Source organism: Tinamus guttatus, unplaced genomic scaffold (assembly GCF_059628265.1).
Source record: "Tinamus guttatus ecotype Peru unplaced genomic scaffold, ASM5962826v1 Tinamus_guttatus_pri_ptg000150l, whole genome shotgun sequence".
Lineage (NCBI taxonomy): Eukaryota > Metazoa > Chordata > Aves > Tinamiformes > Tinamidae > Tinamus > Tinamus guttatus.
The window spans coordinates 7,653,649-7,673,624 of record NW_028288684.1 but is presented as its reverse complement, the minus strand read 5'-3'; the positions used below and the strand labels follow the sequence as shown (position 1 = coordinate 7,673,624).

Sequence of the window (19,976 nt, the reverse complement as noted above, 5' to 3'; positions counted from 1 at the left end):
GAGCCTAACAAGACTGTAACCCTGCAACTGCTTGCGGACCCCTCATTCCTCCTGTTTGCTCTCTGTGCTGTGTCTGCTAGTATACAGACCCTCACAGAAGCACCCACTCATGCTCATTTCCCAGAAAAGCTACCAGAAGACCTTCCCATGGACACAGCCTTATTTGTGCGCATACACTTGGGATGATCCCACATCAGCCCTGTCTTGTTGATGACGAGGTCTGTCCTGTCCACATCACCCTGCAGCCTTTGCTTCCCAACCCCGTTCACCACTTCTTGCCTTGATTGTTGGTCATCATCTCTTCCCCGTACGGCACCTAGTTTAAAGCTTACCTGTCTGACCTCGTGGCCAGGTTGCTTTCCAGTCAATAACTTGGTAGTTATTACAAGACTGAAAAAGCGGCTGTTACAAGACTGCACGGGCTTATTTCAGGAGAAGCCTGAGCTCAGGGAAATGGTATTTACTTTTAAAATCAAAATAGCTGGGAAACAGTATTTACAATTAAAATAAAAGTAGTTATTTCCCATCAAGGCACAAGCAGAGTGACAAGATCTAACCAGCTATAATTTGTTGTTTCCATTCTTATTCCTAATTTTACACGTGTTCATGATTGCCTGGGACAAACTCCAGAGACCTGTTCTCCTGCATGTGCCTCTGATTCCTTTAGAAACTGCATATTCATTTTTTCATACAGATTAGCAGTCTGTGTTATATTAACAGAATAAGGCTTTGCAGTTCTTCTCTCTTTGGCTATTTGTAGGGAAACCTTATCCAAATCTCACTGTCATATTTATGTTATCACATTTTAACTGTGTCTGTGTGTAACTTAGCAAGACGCTTGATACTAAAACCAACCTGGTAACCTAATCTGCATCTTCCAGTCAAACCAGTTATCATCTTCTATGTTCCGTTTTCTCTTTTACTATTATTTATAGATCAAATGGCAACATTCATAATTTAATGGTACTTATCTAACAGCAAAACACCTAATGAACTAGATTTCTGCTCGCGTTTATAAAAAGCCAAAAGTATGAACAGAGCCATTACTTGACATGGAGTCACAAGCAGAGATCGTGTGCCTACCATGGCAATTCAACTGCCTGGAAGATGTCTTCTTGCATTATTTGGGGTAGATTTAGAGCATCTGACAGTGCTCTCAAGGTCACAGCACTGCAAAGCATACATTACACACCTTGCTTCCGAATTTTCAAGATTCCTTTTTTTTTGTGATGTTGTATTAAGAAGACGCTGATGTTATGGAGTGAATATGTCATAGACCTATTGAAGCACAAAAATGACATGGCATAGTGACAAATATTATTCTGGGACAGTCAGTTTATTTGATAAACGTTGAAAGCAAGACTGTGAAAACCAGGAAGACCAATGTCCCTTCTATCCCAAATCTCTGACCTGTTGAGGATGTATGTAACTGATTCATAAGAACTTTTCAGTAGTGCCAGAGAAAAGTATTTTTCAGAATGAGTCTATTCCTAGGATGAAAGAGTGAAAAGGGTTTGCAAATTGTTGCTGGTGTAGAAAAAGATCTAATAAAGATATAAGGAGGAAGAAAGGGAAGATGGAAAGTGTCTGAGGAAGAGGAAGAAGTTGAAACTGCCCAGATCGCACTTATATTGTAACACAAGAATCTATTTCTAGGTTATATATTATTAAAGAAGAGAGACCAATTAGAGAGGCACACAGGGACTTAATAACAGATAGAAAGTCACTGAGAGCATCACAAATGTAAGAACTGGAAAACCCTATTAGCTCAGCTTGATAGTTCTCCATCTTTTCAAGGGTCCCATCCAAACCAGCTCTCTCATTCATTATCAGCATTAAGGCTTTCTAGACAGCTTTTGGATTAGTGCTCCCAGCTGACCTAAATTCAATATTTCCATTGCAATAAATTTTTATATCTTCTGCTCACCTTTTTTATTATATTTATTTCTGTAGAAATAAATTACTCTTCTGAATATTAACATTTAACATTCCTCTTACTCTTTGCAATAGCTGTGTATAACATTCCTCTTACTCTTTGCAATAGCTGTGTATCTGCAAGCAGGAGAGGATGTCTAACAGAGATTAACCAAAGATGTCTTAGAATAGAGTTCCTCTATTTTGAGGATGTATTGCTGCTTATCTTACACATTTATTTATTTTAGCTTATTTCCATGCCATACGATAATGTGTATGTAAGCTACATCCTAAGTTAAGTGCTTGAATACAACTCGGATAGACAGTAGACACTAACTTAAAAAGAAAAGTGCAAACACTTAAATGCGAAGCAAAATTTCTAAGCAGAAAGTAGACCCTCCTCTCACAAAGGTAATGATAAAATGCCCGTGAATGATGAGCAGCATGAATTAATCTGTTAATCAATGGTCAAGACAGTAATTCCTAAGCAACAGGAAATTAAAAGCATGCAATTAAAAAAATAATAATAATTATGATAATAACAAAACAGACTTGTAGATATATACCAAACATCAAAGATTTGGTAACAGCTCAGTAGGTGAACCTGATCATTGAGTGCTCGGAGAGACCCACGTTTGCACAGAGAGTTGGTACCAGCATGGAGAGGCATCTGAAAGCTGAAGTAAGGTGGGAAATGAAACCTTAATTCCAGCACTTGCCAACCTGACCGTATTCAGCTTCACAAGCGCAGCAGTTTTCCCCCACACATGCGGATATTTGTGTGAGTGCTCAGCTGTTTCTCCACACACTGCGTGCCCTTGTGCCATGAGCAACATTCGGGCTCTCTGCTTGAGGAAACACATGACTGCAAACTAACAAACACCATATTCCCTTGACCAGGCTGAGCTATAGGACAGCAGGTCTTGTATATCCTGTAGACGCTCCAAGTCATTACTTACCTCTATAGAACTATGGAAGCTCTTCCTTGTGTTTTGACATTCACTGGCTGCAAGAACTCTGGCCATCAATTCCACGGGAGTGGGACCTTTGCCTCTTAGGACAGACATGAAAGCAAGAGCCTCGCTCAGTGTGAGCTTCCCTCTTGAGGAGCAAGTGTCCTCGGTGCCTCGGGCCTCTCACCAAAAGAGGATTAGAGTCACTTTGAATAGAGGGGCGCCTTTTTGTACTGCCACTGCATCTCTCCTTTCACCTTCTGCACCTTTTGGAGCCAGCACCTCCACACTGCCAGAGCCAAAAAGTGCACCTGCATTTCCAACAGCAGGTAGCACTCAGACTAGCTCAGCAAGCTGAGTAACAGCAGCAGCACGTGGCTGTGCCTGCCCTTCCCCTGCTCCAACGGAGCTGATCCTCACTGCAGCGAGGAGGCAGCATCGCGGGCGAGCGGCACAGGAATCACCTATTCCCCCGTGGGAGCAGGGAGAACCTGCTGGCACCCAGCAAGACAGTCCTGCTGCTGCCGTGATCTTGCCGCTCCTGCAACCTGCGCTTGCTGGAGGGAAGCCGGGATAGGGATGTCTTCCTATATATATTTATATATATATATATAATGTTTAGGCCTGCTGCTGTGCAGGCAAAATCTGTAAGTAGAGACATGAGGTGAACAAACTGAATCCCCAACATTTCTTGCAGCAAAGGCAGGATGCAGCTCTCCCAGCTTAAAGAGGACTATGCAAAGTAAATCAGGTTGTCCCATTGGGCTATTCACTAGGTTACAATCAGAGCACACATCGGAATTCTTGGGTGTTTAAAACCTTTACAGTCTGAATTGAAGCCAGGCAATAATGTTGTGTCAGGTAGCTGGTACCAGGTCCTTCAATTGCCCCATTCACCTCACAGATTAAACAACATTTTCTGCTTTAACTCTTTGAAGGCATGGAATATATGTGTAGATGGGCCGAGGCTCCTCAGTCTTCAAACACCTTGCTGATATTTATTTCAGTAGAAGCGCAAGAGATTCCAGGTTCTCCTGACAGGCTGCCCTGTACCAGTGCAATTCTGTAGGTGTCCGTCTGCCCCAGTGTCACGCTTGGATTCTGCACACACATTAGAGCTCCAGAACCGGTAAAGACGATCCCTCTCTCCCGCTCCGCAGCCCAGCACTTCCTGCACGTTGCTCCCGTCTGCCTCAGGGAGGCCGAGCTCTTCGGTGTCTCCTCTCTGCCTTATTGCTCAGAGCTTCTTGCCGGGTTTTGCCTCCCCTTCACGCAGAGGGGGTGGTGTCTGATCCCGGCTGGGCCAGCCCACGCACAGGCGTCAGAACCGGCACCAAGCAGTGCTCTGGACCTCGCTGCCTTTACAGCTAGCCAGACAAAGGCAGCACTACCTTATTGTGCAGCAGTAAAAGCTACCTGCACAATGACATGCAGAAATGGGACAGAATAAGAAATAATGATACGAAATGAGCACAAGCCTGAGAAAGTAGAGGATCAGCCCAAGGGTCTCTCATGCAACAGCCGAAGCTGGATATTCTGCAAGAAAAGCAAGTGTGCAGAGCTATTAGCAAGTCACATCTTCCACATTAAACTTAACACATACAGGAGAGTCCAGCTTTATTTCTGTGCTTTCTTGCACAGAAGTCAGCATTAGGATTGCTCATCCCAGGACACAAACGTAGCTGGGAAGCGTCTAGCTCCAACACTCTCCAGCTGCTGGAAGAGCCGTAACTCGCCAGGAGGAAAGACGATGCTGTGCCAGGGCGCTCCAGAAGCGGAGCTCAGCGAGGGCAGCCGATGGAGCCCAACATGAGCCAAAATGTCACTTGGAAAAGATAAAACCATGTCTTCAATGAAATGCTCTTGGGAAAAGCTGGTTTGCAAAAGTAAGAATTTCACTAGAGGAAACTTAACTGGGGAATCAAAATCAACTAAATTAAATGAAAATGTCCATGGGGAAAATGTAGAATATGCTGAATTTTCAGAAGGAACAAAGTGTATCATTGAGCTGCAGAGAAAACTGTGGCAATCAACAAGAGGGGAAAAGGGAAAAAAAAAAAAAGCATGGAATTTCAGAATTTGAAATTTGGCTCAGATTCATTTAGTGACAATACTAAATTGGATTAAAATGCAGCTGCAACAAAATACAGTCCTAATAAGTAGAAGAGAGGCAAAGGTTATTGCATCCTTACACATAAAGAAAAAGCAAACATTACTCCATCCTTCAGCTGTTTTAAAGGTAAAGGAAGGATAAAACACATTATTAGATCAGTTGATCAGGTAGAACTTGGAGATAATTAACAAGAATTAATTAATATACAAGCTTTGTTGTGTCAGTGCTTTACTTGGATTTCAAGTTCCCAACAGGGATCAGGAAGCACATATGCTGCACATCAGCAGCACATCGGCTGCTTTCTTTTCTCTGTCATCACTGAGAATAAAGGTTTGATTAGGTCCAAATCACAGAATCCCAGAATGGTTGAGGTTGGAAGGCACCTCTAGAGATCATCTAGTCCAACCCCCTGCTCCAACAGGGACACCTAGAGCACGTGGCACAGGGTGGCATCAAGGTGGGTTTGGAAGATCTCCAGGGAAGGAGACTCCACAGCCTCTCTGGGCAGCCTGTCCCAGGGCTCTGCCACCCTTACAGGAAAGTTCTTCCTCACATGGAGATGGAACTTCCTGTGTTTCAACTTGCACCCACCGAGTTTTGCCCCATCCTCTTTACATTCTCCAAATAACACCCTCAGCTGCACCTATGGAAATGCCTGTATGACTGATTTGTTAATATTCCCCTCAAGATAGCAAGCTATGTCATGTGTTTGCTAGAATTACAAAATACACATCAAAATTCACATCAACCTATTTTTACCCATTAAGTTACCAGTAAAGTCAGTGCATGCCCACGTGGTAGCCCAGGCACCATGTCATATTCCCCAGCAGGAACTCAGCTACAGGTGCCCTGGCACACAGGATCCTGTGGGGAACCATATAGGAAACTTTCCTCTTACAAAGCAAAATCCCATCCGAATGGAAGAAGGCACCAAGAATCTCCCTTGACTTCTAGTGCGTTAATCTAAGAGCTGAGCAGGATTCCAACTAGCTGTCAAAGAAGAAAGAAAAGAAGTGTGGGAAGAGGCACTCGACAGCAACCACCACCACCCCCCCAACTCAGGCAAGGCCAGTGCCTCCTTCCCCTCTTGCAAGAGGCTCGAGCACATCATGGTCCAGGAGACTCACCCGGCCCATCAGCTGCACAATCCCCTTCCTGCTCCACTCCGCTCGGCGACATTCCCACTCGGCAAGGATCTGCATGGCATCCGACCTGGAAGAGCCCCAGCAAAGCGTGCATGAGCCCAGAGCAGATTTCTGCAGGTGCGTCACTTGAGAGAGACAGTTTCAAACGTAAAAAATAAAAATTCAGAAGACAGGGAAGCTGTAGGAGGCAGCCACATGTCTACGTATCACCAACATCAGGAGTTAACAGAAATAAACAGAAATAATAACAAAAACAAAGAGTAATACATAAGCTAGTTCTGATATTCATATGTGAATCTCCCCACCTTCTCATGTTGTTTAGGGGCACTTGAAGCTGACAGTGCTTGCAACAAACAGCAAGCAAAGGCAGGCCACAAGATACTTCAGCCATCTCTGAACTCATCTAAATAAGAGAATTTTTCAAAATGACTTTTAGGAGTAAAAAGAAACATCTTGAGTGGTGGAGCTTTTGACACAAGTTTCTCACGTGCAAAACGCAGCTGAACACACAGTAGCTGCACACAGAGTTTTACAGTTCCCCTTCGGAGGCGGCATGAACAGACGTGTCAGGGAAGCACGCAGCGCAGAGGGGAACAAGCGAGGGGAGCGCGATCTTCTCGATCTAAAGAACACGGCTCAACAGAAATTCACACAGAGGCTCAGTTATTTACTTTGCAACTTTATTTCTTTATAAGTTATTGGTATAAAGTTTAATATCTAATTATACAGGAATCTGGGGACTTTAAAGGAAGCTTTCTTTGTCCTTTTTAGTGTCTTTTGCCATTTGGTCCTCAGACAGGTTTCAAGAGGACTAACACTGTATATGTACCTGGCAGATTTCTGTACAAAAACACTTTACGCTTTTGTGTAGTCTTCTTTTTTTCTGAGTAGGATGCACAAATCATGCATATTGTAGACAATATAATGGTCAAGGAATTGTTTCCTTCTTTAAACTAAGGCAGTTAAAAAAACATGAATATCAATTGAGTAGTTTGGAAGAGTAGAAAGGCTTCTTCAATGCTTATATTTTTTTCTTTGAACAGATATCTATGTTCAGTAAGACACGTCTTCCTGGAATTATCATTGATTTGATTGCTGCCTGTATCGAAAAGGCAGCGATTGTCAGAGATAGCATTAAATTATGTACATTTTATAATGTCACCAACCCATTCACTTTTGAGTATGAATTTGTTAGCATTAGGCATTGTGTAAAACCACATGCAAAGAACTGCCATAAAAATTTTTAAATAGAACCAAATTGGCAAGTTTTTGGAAAGGATATTTCAATCAATGTTAAAAAAAATATACTGTATATTAAAATGAGCACTTCAAGTAACTTAAATATCTTTAGCAAACATGTCCAGCAAGAGACTCTCTGTAAAAGAAATTGTTCTTAGAACAAAAAGCTAATGAATGGCTATTTAGACACTAATCTTTCAACACAGTGGTGAGTCTGTGTGAAACAATTCGTCATCTAAATAAAGTGAGTCCATTACACTGTTAAAAAAAAAAAAAAACATACATTAAGCAGGACTGATTAACTATTGCATTTCTGTATTTACAAAAGTGCTTAGCATAACAAAATTATCTAAAAAAATATAAACTTTAACGATATCATTTGGTTCTACGTGTACTCCTAGATCTGCACTTCGAGAAAAATAGTATTTACATTGCTAGATTTAGACAAGGTTACTATTATTTTTGAAAAATTAACAAAAATCCAACAGAACCCCTATGCAAGTGAACTCTTTTTATCTGGCTCATCACAAATAGAGCAGAAGTAAATCCTTGAATACTGAGCAGTACAAGTAACTTTAGCCGTTGTCTGTGGCGTTAGAGCCTAGTACGGGCTGCCGACAAATTGGACAAGTGGAATTTTCAGAAAGCCAGCGATCGATACAGTGGATATGGAATTCATGCATGCAAGGTAACTGCCTTAGCTTATTTCCTGTTATATATTCATTAATGCAAACACTGCACGTTTTACTTATTTCATTCTCCGCGTTAACATCCCCATAGTTCCGGGTTGAGAGATTGTCGATCTGTTCTTTGGTTAGACCTCGGAGCCGCTCGTCGTCGTCGTCTTCGTTCAGCAGGAAGAAATGGGCGAGTCGCAGGATGGGCAGCGTCCCGTTCTCCACGAGGTTGTTGGCATCCTGAGCCTGCCGGGCGTCTTGGCTGTCGCTACTGCGCCCGTAACGCTGCGGATCGTCGCTCTGCCCCCGTGTTTCACTGCTGCCCACCACAGCACGCCCGTTTCTAGAAGAAACCTCACTTGGATCCCGGCTGCTGTTTGCCGGATTTGAGTTATGCTGCTCCGAGGGCACATCTGGTAGGTGATGACCTCCTCTCTGCATTTCGGAGCTGGATTCTGTCTCCATTAAAGAACTCAGTTCTCCAAAACCTGTCATAATTTGTCGAAGGATGGAGCGAAGAGCCACCGATGAGGGCTCCCCGAGGCCGGTTTCCGAGATGCGCCGGAGGGGGATCCGGATGGTGCTGACATAGGTTCGAATGCCCGCACGCTCCGATCGCGATATCGTACGTCGAAATCCCCCGCTGTCACTTTCAAAAGTGACAGTGTTTTCTGCCATTCCCACTCTGGAGCGAGTTCTGCTGGCAATACTGTCCCGATCTCTGTTTTCTCCGGGGCGAATCCTCCTCACCTGAAGATCTAATGTAATTGTAGGGTGCCTTCTCACTGCAGCCACTGGCCTACTAGACTCCTCCTGTTCCAAAGCTGCTCCCAAGGCCGGGGCGGCGCTGGCAAGCTGAGGGGCCGGGGCGCTACCACGGGCCGGCTCTTGGGCCGGCTGGGCAGCAAGCTGGGCCGCCTGCCTCCTGCTCCGGCTGCTCTGCTGGCCACTTCTCTCCTGCCTCTGCCCACGCTCTGCAGGCCTCTGCAGCGGGGAGCGGCTCCGGCTGCTCAGCGTGGACCTCAGCCGCAGGATCTCCAGTCTTTGGTTTGTGTTCGCGCCAGCGTTAGCTCTGGCCCTGCCTCTCGGGAGTGCTACGGAAGCGCCTCTTTCTGGCCTTTCTCTTTGTTCGCTAGGAGCTGGAGAGCTGTTTCGTGCAGAAGCTGCTCTGCGAAGGCCTGACAGCTCCCTAGTTCTGCTTCGGAGCCTCCCTGCCACCGGAGCAGAGGCTGCCTCGGAGCTTTGCACTGCTGAACTTCTCAGAGACCTGGTCCTTGCAGTGCTCGAAGTGTCACTGTTGGCTGCTCTTGAGGTCCTGCTCCTTGTCCGTGTGGTTACTGGACTGACAGCTCGTTGATGTCTCCTTTCTAAATACATTCTGCTACTGTCTATACCCACGTACTCTTCGCCGGCAGTTTCGAAGTTGTTGTGTTCGTGATTTATGTTGATTTCCAGACTAAAGCGGAACTCACCGCTGTTGGGATTCGTTCGACTCACGGCTCTCCAGGTTTGGTTCCCGCTCTGGCCGCTGCGGGTGGCGTTTCCCGTGCGGCGAAACGTGTTCAGCCATTCGAGCAACGAGTCACCGTTTGAGCTCTCTCCAAGGACATCCGAATCTGAAGGAAACAAATAAGGAACTGTTTTCTAATGCTCACACACCAGCACACTTCCACGTGAGGAGCAATTCCACCACCACTGTGCTTGCCGAGCCTGCAGCAGCAGGGCAGATACATCGCTATGCTAACACAGTTCTGCCCAGAAAATGCTGTGCATAAAAACATCAGTGACCAGCTGAGCCCAGAACTTTAGGGTCATAAGCAGATATACAGAAAACGGAATGTGTCCACTTAACATCCTCTAAGAAAACATTCAGAATTCGGTGACTTATTCAAAATACGCTAGTTGCACTTGTTTATTGTCTGTCCCTTACGTAGCTACGGATTTGAGAGTACCTAGTCATCTAAATACGTTAAACCAAGGAAGATCAGATAGATGGATCTTTCAAGAACTTTCTTCTACCAACAGTGCAGTAAATGTAACCTGGTTTTCTCCCTACAGATTTGTTCCCTGTCTACAAGTGGCACTGAACAGTTGGCTCCTCCAACTGCACTCTCCACCACGAACTCAACAAAATGAACTATTACCCTGGTGAGCTCTGCCCTACGTGCAGGAGGCTGGGCAAGACCACAGCAATGGCTCTGCTAAGGACTCCCAGTCCATCAGCTTTCTAAAACCTGCGAGAACTCTGGTATCTTGACTTCTGAGGTATCTGCTACTCTAGTGAATCTCACGGAATTGGCCAAATGATAAAAAAAATATTGCCAAGGAAGAGAAGACAGACAGCACAGATACACAAAAACTCACTCTTAAAACAAATGAAAGAAAACAAAAAAGGAAAGCCCAACTTTTCCATTTGGCCTTTTTTTTTTCTTCCTAACTTCCTTAGCACTCACCAAAACCTTCCAAGAAGGAAAAATAAAGCAATTTTTGTACTGTTAAATTCACTAGTAAGGACAAAGCAGAAAAGGGGGAGAAAGTAATTTGTAGCTGATGGAAATTAGTTCTTGGGAAATATATCGAGTTTGTTTCTGCATCATTAGGGAATCTCTCTGAATATGGAAGTATTTCAGAGACAGAATGGAAAAAAAAAATGAAATGGCTGGTCCTTAAATTGTCAAGCATTTGTTTCACCTATAGGTACAGAACAACAATATTTATATTTCACACACTATTTATGCACTTGAATGAAGAACATTTACCTCCAGCAGTTCTGCCTTCACTGTCTCTGCTTTCGGGATCAGTCTGCGATGCCAGACGCTCCTTGGCCCCCTCCAAACGCTGCTGCAGCTCCTCTGCTGTTATTTCTCCTGAAACATTGCACATTTTTGATGTTATCAGATAATACATTTTATTGGCTCAAGAAGAAATAACAGTATATTATATCTTGAAGGAAAATCTTCAGAAATAAAGTAAAACAAATTAAATCTAAAAGAAAAGAACAATAGCGTGTGACAGCAACACAGGCACCCAAATAACCCAAATAAAGGAAACAGATACGAAGGAGAAAAAAAAAAGATGCTAAAGTGTGCGTCTTAAGCACGCCAACTTTCAGCAACAATCCAGAAACCTAAAAATTGCCACATGCCATAAGTTGCACTTTAATATTACATATGTTAATTACTTGGGTTTGAAGGTTATCTATATACCGAGGTGTTGCATACAAAGGAGTTACATTTTTACTCATAGCTTTATTATCTCTTTTAAAGTTGACAATTTTTCTTGGGTATCATCAACTTTGTGTGGAAAACAAGTACTTTTTTCCCTTCTTTCTACAGCACCACAGACTTCAGGCTACTTGAGTTATCCAGCCACAAGCAGTGTCCAACAACAGCAGCAGCATCACTTTGCATTTGCACTTTTTCTCTGCCTTTCCTGCTTTTTCAGCATCCTGTCTTTTCTGCTGAAAGGAGCCACAAGAGTGAAAGGATCTCACCCGGAGTGCCGAGCAGGTTGCGGTCTCTCATTAACCTGTAGTCCTCCTCGTTGAGCTCGTTAATGAACTGGTAATAGGCCTCCTCCCGGCCGAGGCGCTCCAGCTGCCGCTGCCTCTCGTCCTCTCCGTAGCTCTGCTCCCGGGACGACGCCGGCTCATTGCTGTTCCCGGTCCCCGCGTGGGGCCGGGAGCGATCCATGGTGACAGCGCCGAGCCGCCCTGAGCACAACCAGGTCACACACTAACTACACCAAGAAATAAGTTCCTAGCTAGTTTAATTAGTTTATTAATAAATAGCTGAAGATGAACCAAATTCTGTATTATTTGCCAAATTAGTTCATCTGCGTAGCTTATTATGCAATATTTTGCTTATAGCATGTTCAAACCAGACAGAAGTCCCTTTCTCTCATTGAAAGGGCCCACCAGTTGGTGCACCAGCTTTAAAATAAACCCAGCAATGACTGACTTATTCTTAGCCAAAAGACCTTAGAAAAAAATAAAGGGATAATGTGAAACCTGTTCCCCCTCTCCTAAGTGAAATACAACAGCACTTCATGGTATTTTAGAAGCTGAAATGTCACCAAAAAAAGCTCACAAAAAAACTGTTCTGTAGCTGTGGGACTTTAATTACCCAGTGTGGACTCCTGACAACCAGAGATACAGCTTTAAAGGAAACTTCCACTTGAAACATTTCCTAATTAGCAGGTAAGACTACAGGTGCACCCCACATTTGAAAGATGCCTCTTCCACCACTCACAAAGCACAAACCCTACACATTCCCTTTCTGACTTTGCTCATTTTCCTTGCAATCTCTAACTCAGGTATCACCTAGCAAATGGAGATCCATCTCCAGTTAACGAGCATAGAAGAGAAAGGGTTGTATTTCTTCACTTTCTGAATATTATACCAGCAAGATCACACTACTAGAAGTTGTGAATAACCTTGCAGTAGCAGAAAGAGGCATCAGCTCTGTTGATTTCGGGATGTTACCATCTCTCTCGTTAGCCAGCCAGCTCTCAGATCAGCCCCCAACTTCTCTGTTTCCTAAAGAGCATCCTTTTTTCAACTTTCTGTTCTTTTCTGTTTCCTAAAGAACACCCGTTTTTCAACATTCAGTTTGAAAGAAGAGACAAAGTCAACTGTCACCACTTACTGGGGCTTCCCTTTCAACAAGCTATCTTTAAGGGCTGTGCTACAGAGCAGATCGCTTATCTAGAGAGGTCACCAGGGCAAGAGAACCACCACATAGCACCATTCTGCTAAACAGTAGAGAGAAAATTAAGTAAATCTGTTTCCCTTTCTTGGTCATTCTGCCAACATGTCAGAGTCACTTCAATTACTTTTACAGGGAGACACAGAGCAGCATTCCCAGGACATTTTCGATCAGTAATTAGTCTTCACAGGAAAGCTGATGAGCCAACACACAGATCAAACCAACCATTAGGCAAACATTCAGTAAGTCTTATCAGTGCTGCCAGCAGACATGAAGACTTAGAAAATTTAATTGCCAGCAGCAGAAGCGGGCATGCATTTATTATACCTTTCTCATGTTCTTTATAGGATCCATTCTGATGCATCCTTGGTCTCCTCCTTTTCCTCCTCATATACTACTTTTTGCTTCCCCTTAGGTAGCCACATTTCTAAACATCCCTCCCCAAAGAATCACCCCCCTAATCTGTCTCCTGTATTTAATATGGCATCTCAATAGATCTAGTGCTTCCACCCCAGTCCTTTAGCTAACTTAAAAGAAAGCAAAACCGGGTATCTCCCCTTCAAAACATTTCCTACTGCCCGTAATAGCTGTTTTCTCCTCTGGTCCCAAGAACTACTGCTCTGCCTCACAAGGTGGAGGTAACCGTTCCCACATTGTCCATGTTCAAATCTGGTCACTCCTTGTATCATATTTTGAAACACAAAATCCTCCTCCAGGTCCTTGCTCCACCACTACAGCTACTCGAAGCAAACACAGCTGCAATCCCCACTTCACTCGACACTCAGGTAATTCCAGTGCTGACAACACCAGCACTTGACCATTAAGAAAATGCCAAACACACAGAACAAGGAATGTTAAAGAAAGTGCCTCTGTCCCAGGTGACTTAGAACTTGAGACAAGGGACACAGAGGGGAAAAAAGGCCAGGTAAAGTTAACCTAGTTTCACGTATTACTGCTCTTTAGATGAAAGGCTGAGAACAAATAACTTTTTCTGCATACCTTATCATGTTTCTGTACAGATATAAATTCTTAAGATGAAAAGTTCATCACATGCAGTCTGCCTAAAAAAAGGTTCTCTACTTTTCATCCACACAGAATCTGAAAATCTCTTCTCTACTTTAGATTTCGTAGGTGGTAGAAAAGAAATACCATTATGGCAGGATGATTAATCACACTCTTTAAATGACTCACTTAGAAACACCAGGAAGTGTGAAGTATTCAGTTAACCCATCTGTTTAACATAACTGCATAGATGACAACCACTACCCGTATTTATTGTCACCAAACACCATGAAAAATCAAGTACATTGGCACTTAAAATACTTCAGAGCGTTGAAAGTCGAAGAGTATTAACTACTTAGTGGAAAACAAATAAAATGGCAACCCAGTTATGACTCAGGGTTATTCTCCCAAGTGCCACATGCCAGGGGCTCATCTAGATTTTCTAGAATTTTCACCCTCGGGCTGATTCTCCAGCTGTTGCGCCCAGTTCCCCAGCGCACCCTCCAGGACGTGCGCCCGCTCTGACGGCGGCCCCGCGTCGCTACCTTACGCTCGGAGCCGCTGGCCGCTCTCCATGGGCTCCCGCGCGCGGGTCAGTCGCGCGGCGCCTCCGCGGGCGCCCAGCACCTGCGGGAAGGGAGACAGGGGCGCCGTGAGCGCCGGCCGCAGCCCGGCACGGGGATCTCACCCAGCGCAGCGGGCACACGCGGAGGTGCCGGGGGCAGAGGCCGCGGAGGAGGGAGGGAGACAAAGGCAGGGCCGGCAGCGCGGGCCAAGACGCCCCCAAACGACTCAGAGGCCTGGGGTGCCCCTTGCCCTCCCCCTTCCTCCTCCTCTTCCCCCTCCGGCCCCAGGGGACAGCGGGGGGAGGGGAGAACCCGGGGGAGCGGGTGGGCCCGGGCCGCCCTGTTGTCAGCCACGGGTGGGGGGGCGGCGTGACTGACACCTCCCCCGCCCAATCACCTGGGCGAGTCCCGGCCGCCGACCAATGGCAGGAGGGCAGGGCCGGCCCTGTCCGCCCGCTTCTCTCCTCCCCCGTCTCCGCGCCCGGGCCCCGCCGCCAACCGCCGCCGGGGAGATCTGCTCCCGCCGGGGCTGCCCGCGCCCCGTCCCGCCGCCCGCGGGCACCGGCATCACCCGCTGCGCCAAGCCGGCGGGGCCTCCATGCCGCCGCGGGAGCCTCGCCGAGGGAGCCGCGGCGCCGCAAGCAGCCGAGCGCCCGTCCCGCCTCCTCTGCGGGGCGCGGGCCGTGGCCCGGGCCGTCCCGGCCTGGCCCCACTGCGCTGCGCTGCTCTGCGCGCCCCGCTGCGCTCGCAGCGGCCCGAGCGGCCACCGCCTCCGCCGGGAAGAAACGGACCCTTCGGTGTGCGGGCGGCGCGCTCCGTTTCGATTCCCGTCCGGGTGGCTGCAGGCGGCTGCGAACGGAGGGTTCCGAGCGCGTGAGCGCGGGGCAAAGCGCCGCCCCTGCCGCGCACGCGCACGGCGGCCCCGCCCGGGCGCGCGCGGGCGGCCGTTGGGCTGCGCGGCCGTTGGCGGCGTGAGGCGAGCGCGGCTCCTTCCTGCTCCGTCCTCTCCAACCTGCTTTTGGACGGGCCGCTATCAGCTCCTCGCCTCCCTCCCTTCCTCTGCATGTCCTTTTGCAGGATCGTCCCTTTTTCCAGACGTTCTGTAAAATCAACCATCAAATGCTTAATGCTATGGAGAAACTATTAACGTTTGAAGCTGTGATTGCAGTTGTTTGTGGAGCCTTGCAGGTTTGCCGCACAAGGTGCAAACCCTTTTACAAATCTCCTCTATGTTGATACAAAACCCCATTCCAACAATATTGGGACTACTCAGACTTGGCTTCAGATGAAGAAAGCAGGGGATATTTTTTACCAAAGGCCTCATGGGCTGTAGTGGGAAGGGAAACCCCCATTAATGAGTGAAGCGATAGAAAGGGGTAGGACCCCATGTCCTGGAAGAAACCTCTGCTGCTGTTTCACACCTCACACTCCACGATTTGTTTATTCCAGCTGCACAATGAGTTTGCACAAAGGCTACGTTTAGGTTCCTTGTAGAATTCTACAGTTTCTGTGGGTGCTGGCCCGTAATTCCTGTGTTTCCTTACTCAAAGCTAATACTGAATTAGCTTATTTACTATTGACGTGTTCTCAAATTCAATGTAAAATTTTCTATCCATGACCCATTCAAACTCATATTTCGCACAATACAGTATAGCTGTGTATTTTACGTTATGTTTTAATATGAATTAACGTACTAGAGTTTTTTAAAAAATACTAACCCATCGTAGCAGTTTTCCACACCACTTTCCTTGAAGCTATAATAAAAAACAGTCTGTAGAGGGCAGCAAACTCCAGCAATTAAGTTTTGTAAAGCTGCCATCAAACCTGTAAACCTGTGTTTTGAGTTGATTGTACAGCTACCTAAGCGGTTTAGGAAGTAAGCGTAGTGTATTTTACCAGTTAAGGCAGAGCCCATTCACCAAGGGCAAACGCCAGCTCTTTCTCCTGGGACCGACCGCCCCTGGGGACGCGGAGCGGGGAGCGACTGGCTGAAAAGCGCCGCGGATCCCGGCGGGCGCGGGGCTGAGTCTGTGCCGGGAGGCCCGGTGCCGTCCCGGGCTCTGTAAGGCCCCCTCGGCGGGGCACGGACCGGGGTGGATCGGGCGGTCGTTCCCTTCGGCGCTGGTTTCTGCGCAGGGAGACATCCTTCCTCACGGGGCTCCCTAGCGCGGGCGGGACGTCGATAACCTGGAGCGCGTTCAGTGGAGGCCACCGGGCGGTCGGAGGCTAGAGGCCGTGAGGAGAGGCTGGAGGTGCAGCCGGCCGGTAGCGCGGATGTTTTAAAGGATGACAGGGAAGTACGCGCCCTTTTCCCTGGAACAGGCCTGGGAGGAGCTCCCGGGAGCTCCGAGGTTAACGCCTCGCCGAGAAGGCGCTGGAGCGGCTCCTTGTGACCTGACTACAGCTCCCAGCAGGCCGCGCGCCGGCCGAGGGCGGCGCCTCCCACAATGCACCGCCCGGACTGCAGCTCCCGGCACGCCGCGCGGGCGCCGCGCCGGTACTACAGCTCCCAGCGCGCGCCGCGGCGCGGCGCGGGGCATGCCGGGCCGGCGCGGCGCGGCTTTGCGGCAGTGCGCTCAGGCGCGGCCGCCGTGCGCGCGGCGGGGCGGGCGGCGGGGAGGGAGGGAGCGCGGCTGTGGCGCGGACGGGCCCGCAGGGCCGCGCCGGGCAGGGCAGGGTCGGGCCGGGGGGAGGGAGCAGCCCCGCCGCCCGCCCGCCTGCCCTGGATGCTCCGCGGGGCGGCGCGGCGGCCTCCTGCTGCTGCCGCGGCTGCCGCCGCCGGGGCGCGGCGGCTGCCCAACATGGACTATGACTTCAAGGTGAAGCTGACGGGCGAGCGCGAGCGTGTCGAGGACCTCTTCGAGTACGAGGGCTGCAAGGTGGGCAGGGGCACCTACGGGCACGTCTACAAGGCCAAGCGCAAGGACGGGTGAGTGAGTGGCGAGCGCGGGCCGACCCCCCGCCCCGTCGGGACCCCCCGGTGTCGCCTCCCCGCGTGCCCGGACCCGCCGCGTGTCGCTGCCGCCGCCAGAGCTGGCCCGGCGCTTCCTGCTCCTGCGGGGCTCGGGGGCCCTCGCCCTGCCGGCAGCTCCGTTTTGTTTCGTTTTGTTCCACTTTTATTTTATTATTTTATCTTAATGTATTTATAGCCTAGGAGAAGGCTTAACACGTTTTCATTTTGATAAGTGAGTAGCCACCCCAAATATTGAATCTGACTCTGCCCGGCGCAACCTTCTTTTTCCCTATTTTCATTTCCCGCCCCCCCCCCCTTTTTTTTTTTGTTTGTTTGATTTATTACTCGTAGTCACCATTTTAGGCATCATTATTTGCGACTCTTTCTGGAGCTGAGGTTGTTTGAATCTCTCAGGGCTTTAATAAAATGCTCTCAGAGCTGTACCTTTTTTTTTTTTTTTTTGCATAGACTCGATGAAATGAGTTTCTTGGCATAAATATTTGCAAGCACGACCGCTGCTTACTGGCCCCTGTATCTGTGACTCGGCACCACTTTTTCAGCAGTGGAACAATAGGGAGCAGGAGGGGAGGGCAGAGCTTGTTCTTGTAATAGGTTTTGCAGTTTTAAGTTGCACCCTTTATATTTGCTGCAGACTCATCAGAGCAATGCTCTGTGTTTTTTGCATTGATATAATGTGCATTTTGAAAGCTTGTGAGTTCTTTTTTTTATTTGATAAATAAGGCACCTTAGAGCCTTTGCTCCTTTGTGTGAAAAGAACCAGATCATGTTTCAGTCATAACTTTTAGTTCTAAAAATATTTGATGCTTTTGCAGTGGGGCTGATTACACCTTATTTTTTCTAATGTGTCCTAAAGCGGACTTGTGTTAATTGTAACACAGCTATTTTTGTATGAATTTTGGTCACAGGTATGAATCAGCTTTATATTTTATTTTAAGTTGGAGCCTTCTAACCTGCAGTGTTCACAAGAATTATTTTTTACACTGTCTGAATGATTTTTATTTTTGAGGTTAAGAATTTTGAGTTTGAGAAGCTGTTTCTCAAGTCTCCTACGTTCTGGTACTTTGCTTATGAAGCCAGCCCTAGTTCCAGTAAAGATAAGGAGAGCTATAATATGAAAATAAACACTGAAAACTTTTAGCTAAGTCTCTGATGTTTGTATCGACCTTTTCTTTGCAGCTGTTGAGTGTATGGGAAGGCAGCAGTATACAGGGAATTTGATACTGGAGAAGGTTTACTCAAACATTCTTAGTCAGTTATCAGGCTGCCTGCCTGCTGGTCTTTGGGACAGCGTCCAGAGTTACTGGTGGCGATGCTCTTATTTTGTGTGATTTTGGCAAAGTGTTCTAAAACGGTTGGTTAAGCACCAAATGTAGTCTACAAAGTAGCAGTTTCTATCAGGTCTTGACAGTGAATCGTTTAAAGCACTTTTTTTTTTTTTTTTTTTTTTTTTCTTCTGGGTGAAGTGAAAAAAACATGGTATGGTGCTAGATTAGATTTTGCTAGAAAACTGCTGAATATACTTGTGATTGTCTTTTTTTTTCTCTCCCATATTGTTCTTTTAGTGGCTCCTCCCTTTCTCTAATGTCTCTTATTTCCCACCCAGATTCTGAAATGTTTCTCTATTGAATATGCCGTGTAATTTCCCTCAGACTGTTACTCAAGTACTTGTATTCAAGTACCTGTGTCTGTGAATGCCTTTGTGCTTCTCGTGTGCTTGTGCATATGTGATCTTAAGCTATATGGGCGGCCCACTTCTTGCATTTGGATGTTTTATGAATAGAGCAAGCACTGAGGAGAAATGAATACTAGTAAATCAGTGCAGTATGTGCAAGTGCATGCTGAGAACCCTGTGGTGGTTAAAATCCAGGGGAAGAGGAGCTAGTGCCTTTGGTTTGACAACACCCTTTACTTATTTTCTGGTTGCTTTTACAGGTGCCTCAGAGGTGCAACGAGGCAGCAGCTGCATGTCCACCCGCGGGAGGATGAGCGAGGGCCATGTGTCCCGCCACAAGCACAGGGGTGTTTATTCTGGGAGCCAGACTGACCGTAGTCTTGCTGTAGCAAGAATCCCTCTAAAGAGAGGAGAAGATGATAAGCTCTGTAGTGAGATGGCAAGGGCGCTGGGTGGATTTTGGGATCTGCTGTAGTGGAACAAGTTCACCCAGTCGTGCAGTGCCCTTTGCCTCAGCGTGAGGTCTGGGGCTGCACTCGGCGGGTGCAGAATATCCTGCATGGAGCCACTCGATGCAGTTTCTTCCATATTCACTGCCAAAACCTGAGCCTGTTGAGCACCAGAGCAGCAAAATAGCAATGTCAGGTGTTAGAAGTGAGCTGCACACATTCACTATAGAAAAAATGTGTTCAGCTCTCAAGTTCTTATTTTATTAAGTTGATAGACTTCATGCTTGAAAAGAATCATTTCAGTTTTCCACTGAATGGTGCTGTCGTCTTGTCACTGTTATACCTGCAGTAATTCTATCAAACCGATAGTAATTACAGTGAACCAGATATGAGCTGGCAGCATTTATTATTAGAACAGAAAAATACATGAGAATTGAGTTCGTTTCTGATGACAGACAAGGGGGTTGCAATGGTGGCACCCCAATGTGCAGAGCAAGGCTTCAAATAAGAAAACTGGCACTTTCGTCTCTAAGGGGAGGAGGAGAATCATAGAAATCGTTCTTTTG

At 47.0% G+C, this 19,976-nt stretch overlaps 2 protein-coding genes across 8 annotated transcripts in view; one reads left to right on the top strand and one right to left on the bottom strand.

Moving 5' to 3' along the window:
- Positions 1-7,873: 7,873 nt before the first annotated feature.
- Positions 7,874-14,411, bottom strand: RNF6 (ring finger protein 6). Of its 3 annotated transcripts, none has more exons than XM_088522194.1 (4): positions 14,295-14,411; positions 11,535-11,753; positions 10,801-10,908; positions 7,874-9,657 (listed from the first exon to the last, which is right to left on the bottom strand). In XM_088522194.1, exons 2-4 carry the CDS (start codon positions 11,731-11,733, stop codon positions 7,940-7,942), a joined length of 2,025 nt encoding a protein of 674 aa, XP_088378320.1. In that variant the 5' UTR covers positions 11,734-11,753; positions 14,295-14,411; the 3' UTR covers positions 7,874-7,939. The 3 variants fall into 3 exon arrangements, with proteins under 3 accessions (XP_088378320.1, XP_088378322.1, XP_088378321.1); XM_088522196.1 differs by lacking the exon at positions 14,295-14,411 and adding an exon at positions 13,075-13,341; XM_088522195.1 differs by lacking the exon at positions 14,295-14,411 and having other exon boundaries at positions 11,535-11,831.
- A 1,759-nt stretch (positions 14,412-16,170) lies between these two features.
- Positions 16,171-19,976, top strand: part of CDK8 (cyclin dependent kinase 8) — a 62,103-nt gene continuing 58,297 nt past the window's right edge. For 3 of the 5 annotated variants that reach the window (XM_088522264.1, XM_088522263.1, XM_088522262.1), the window contains exon 1: positions 17,020-17,244. In XM_088522264.1, coding sequence (XP_088378390.1) covers positions 17,042-17,244 — 203 coding nt within the window. In that variant the 5' untranslated portion in view covers positions 17,020-17,041. Of the gene's footprint in view, positions 16,192-17,019; positions 17,245-19,976 lie in introns of those variants that run through there. The other 2 variants (XM_088522265.1, XM_088522267.1) reach the window with 2 other exon arrangements.

What these genes read in the sequence shown, in the direction of transcription:
- RNF6 (XM_088522196.1), bottom strand. Translation starts at nt 13,138, where the DNA reads ATGAGGAGGAAAAGGAGGAGACCAAGGATGCATCAGAATGGATCCTAT. An exon ending in CTATAAAGAACATGAGAAAG is followed by an intron (nt 11,754 to 13,074) that starts GTATAATAAATG and finishes GGTTGTGCTCAG; the next exon opens with GGCGGCTCGGCGCTGTCACC. An exon ending in TGAAGGCAGAACTGCTGGAG is followed by an intron (nt 9,658 to 10,800) that starts GTAAATGTTCTT and finishes TGTTTCCTTCAG; the next exon opens with ATTCGGATGTCCTTGGAGAG.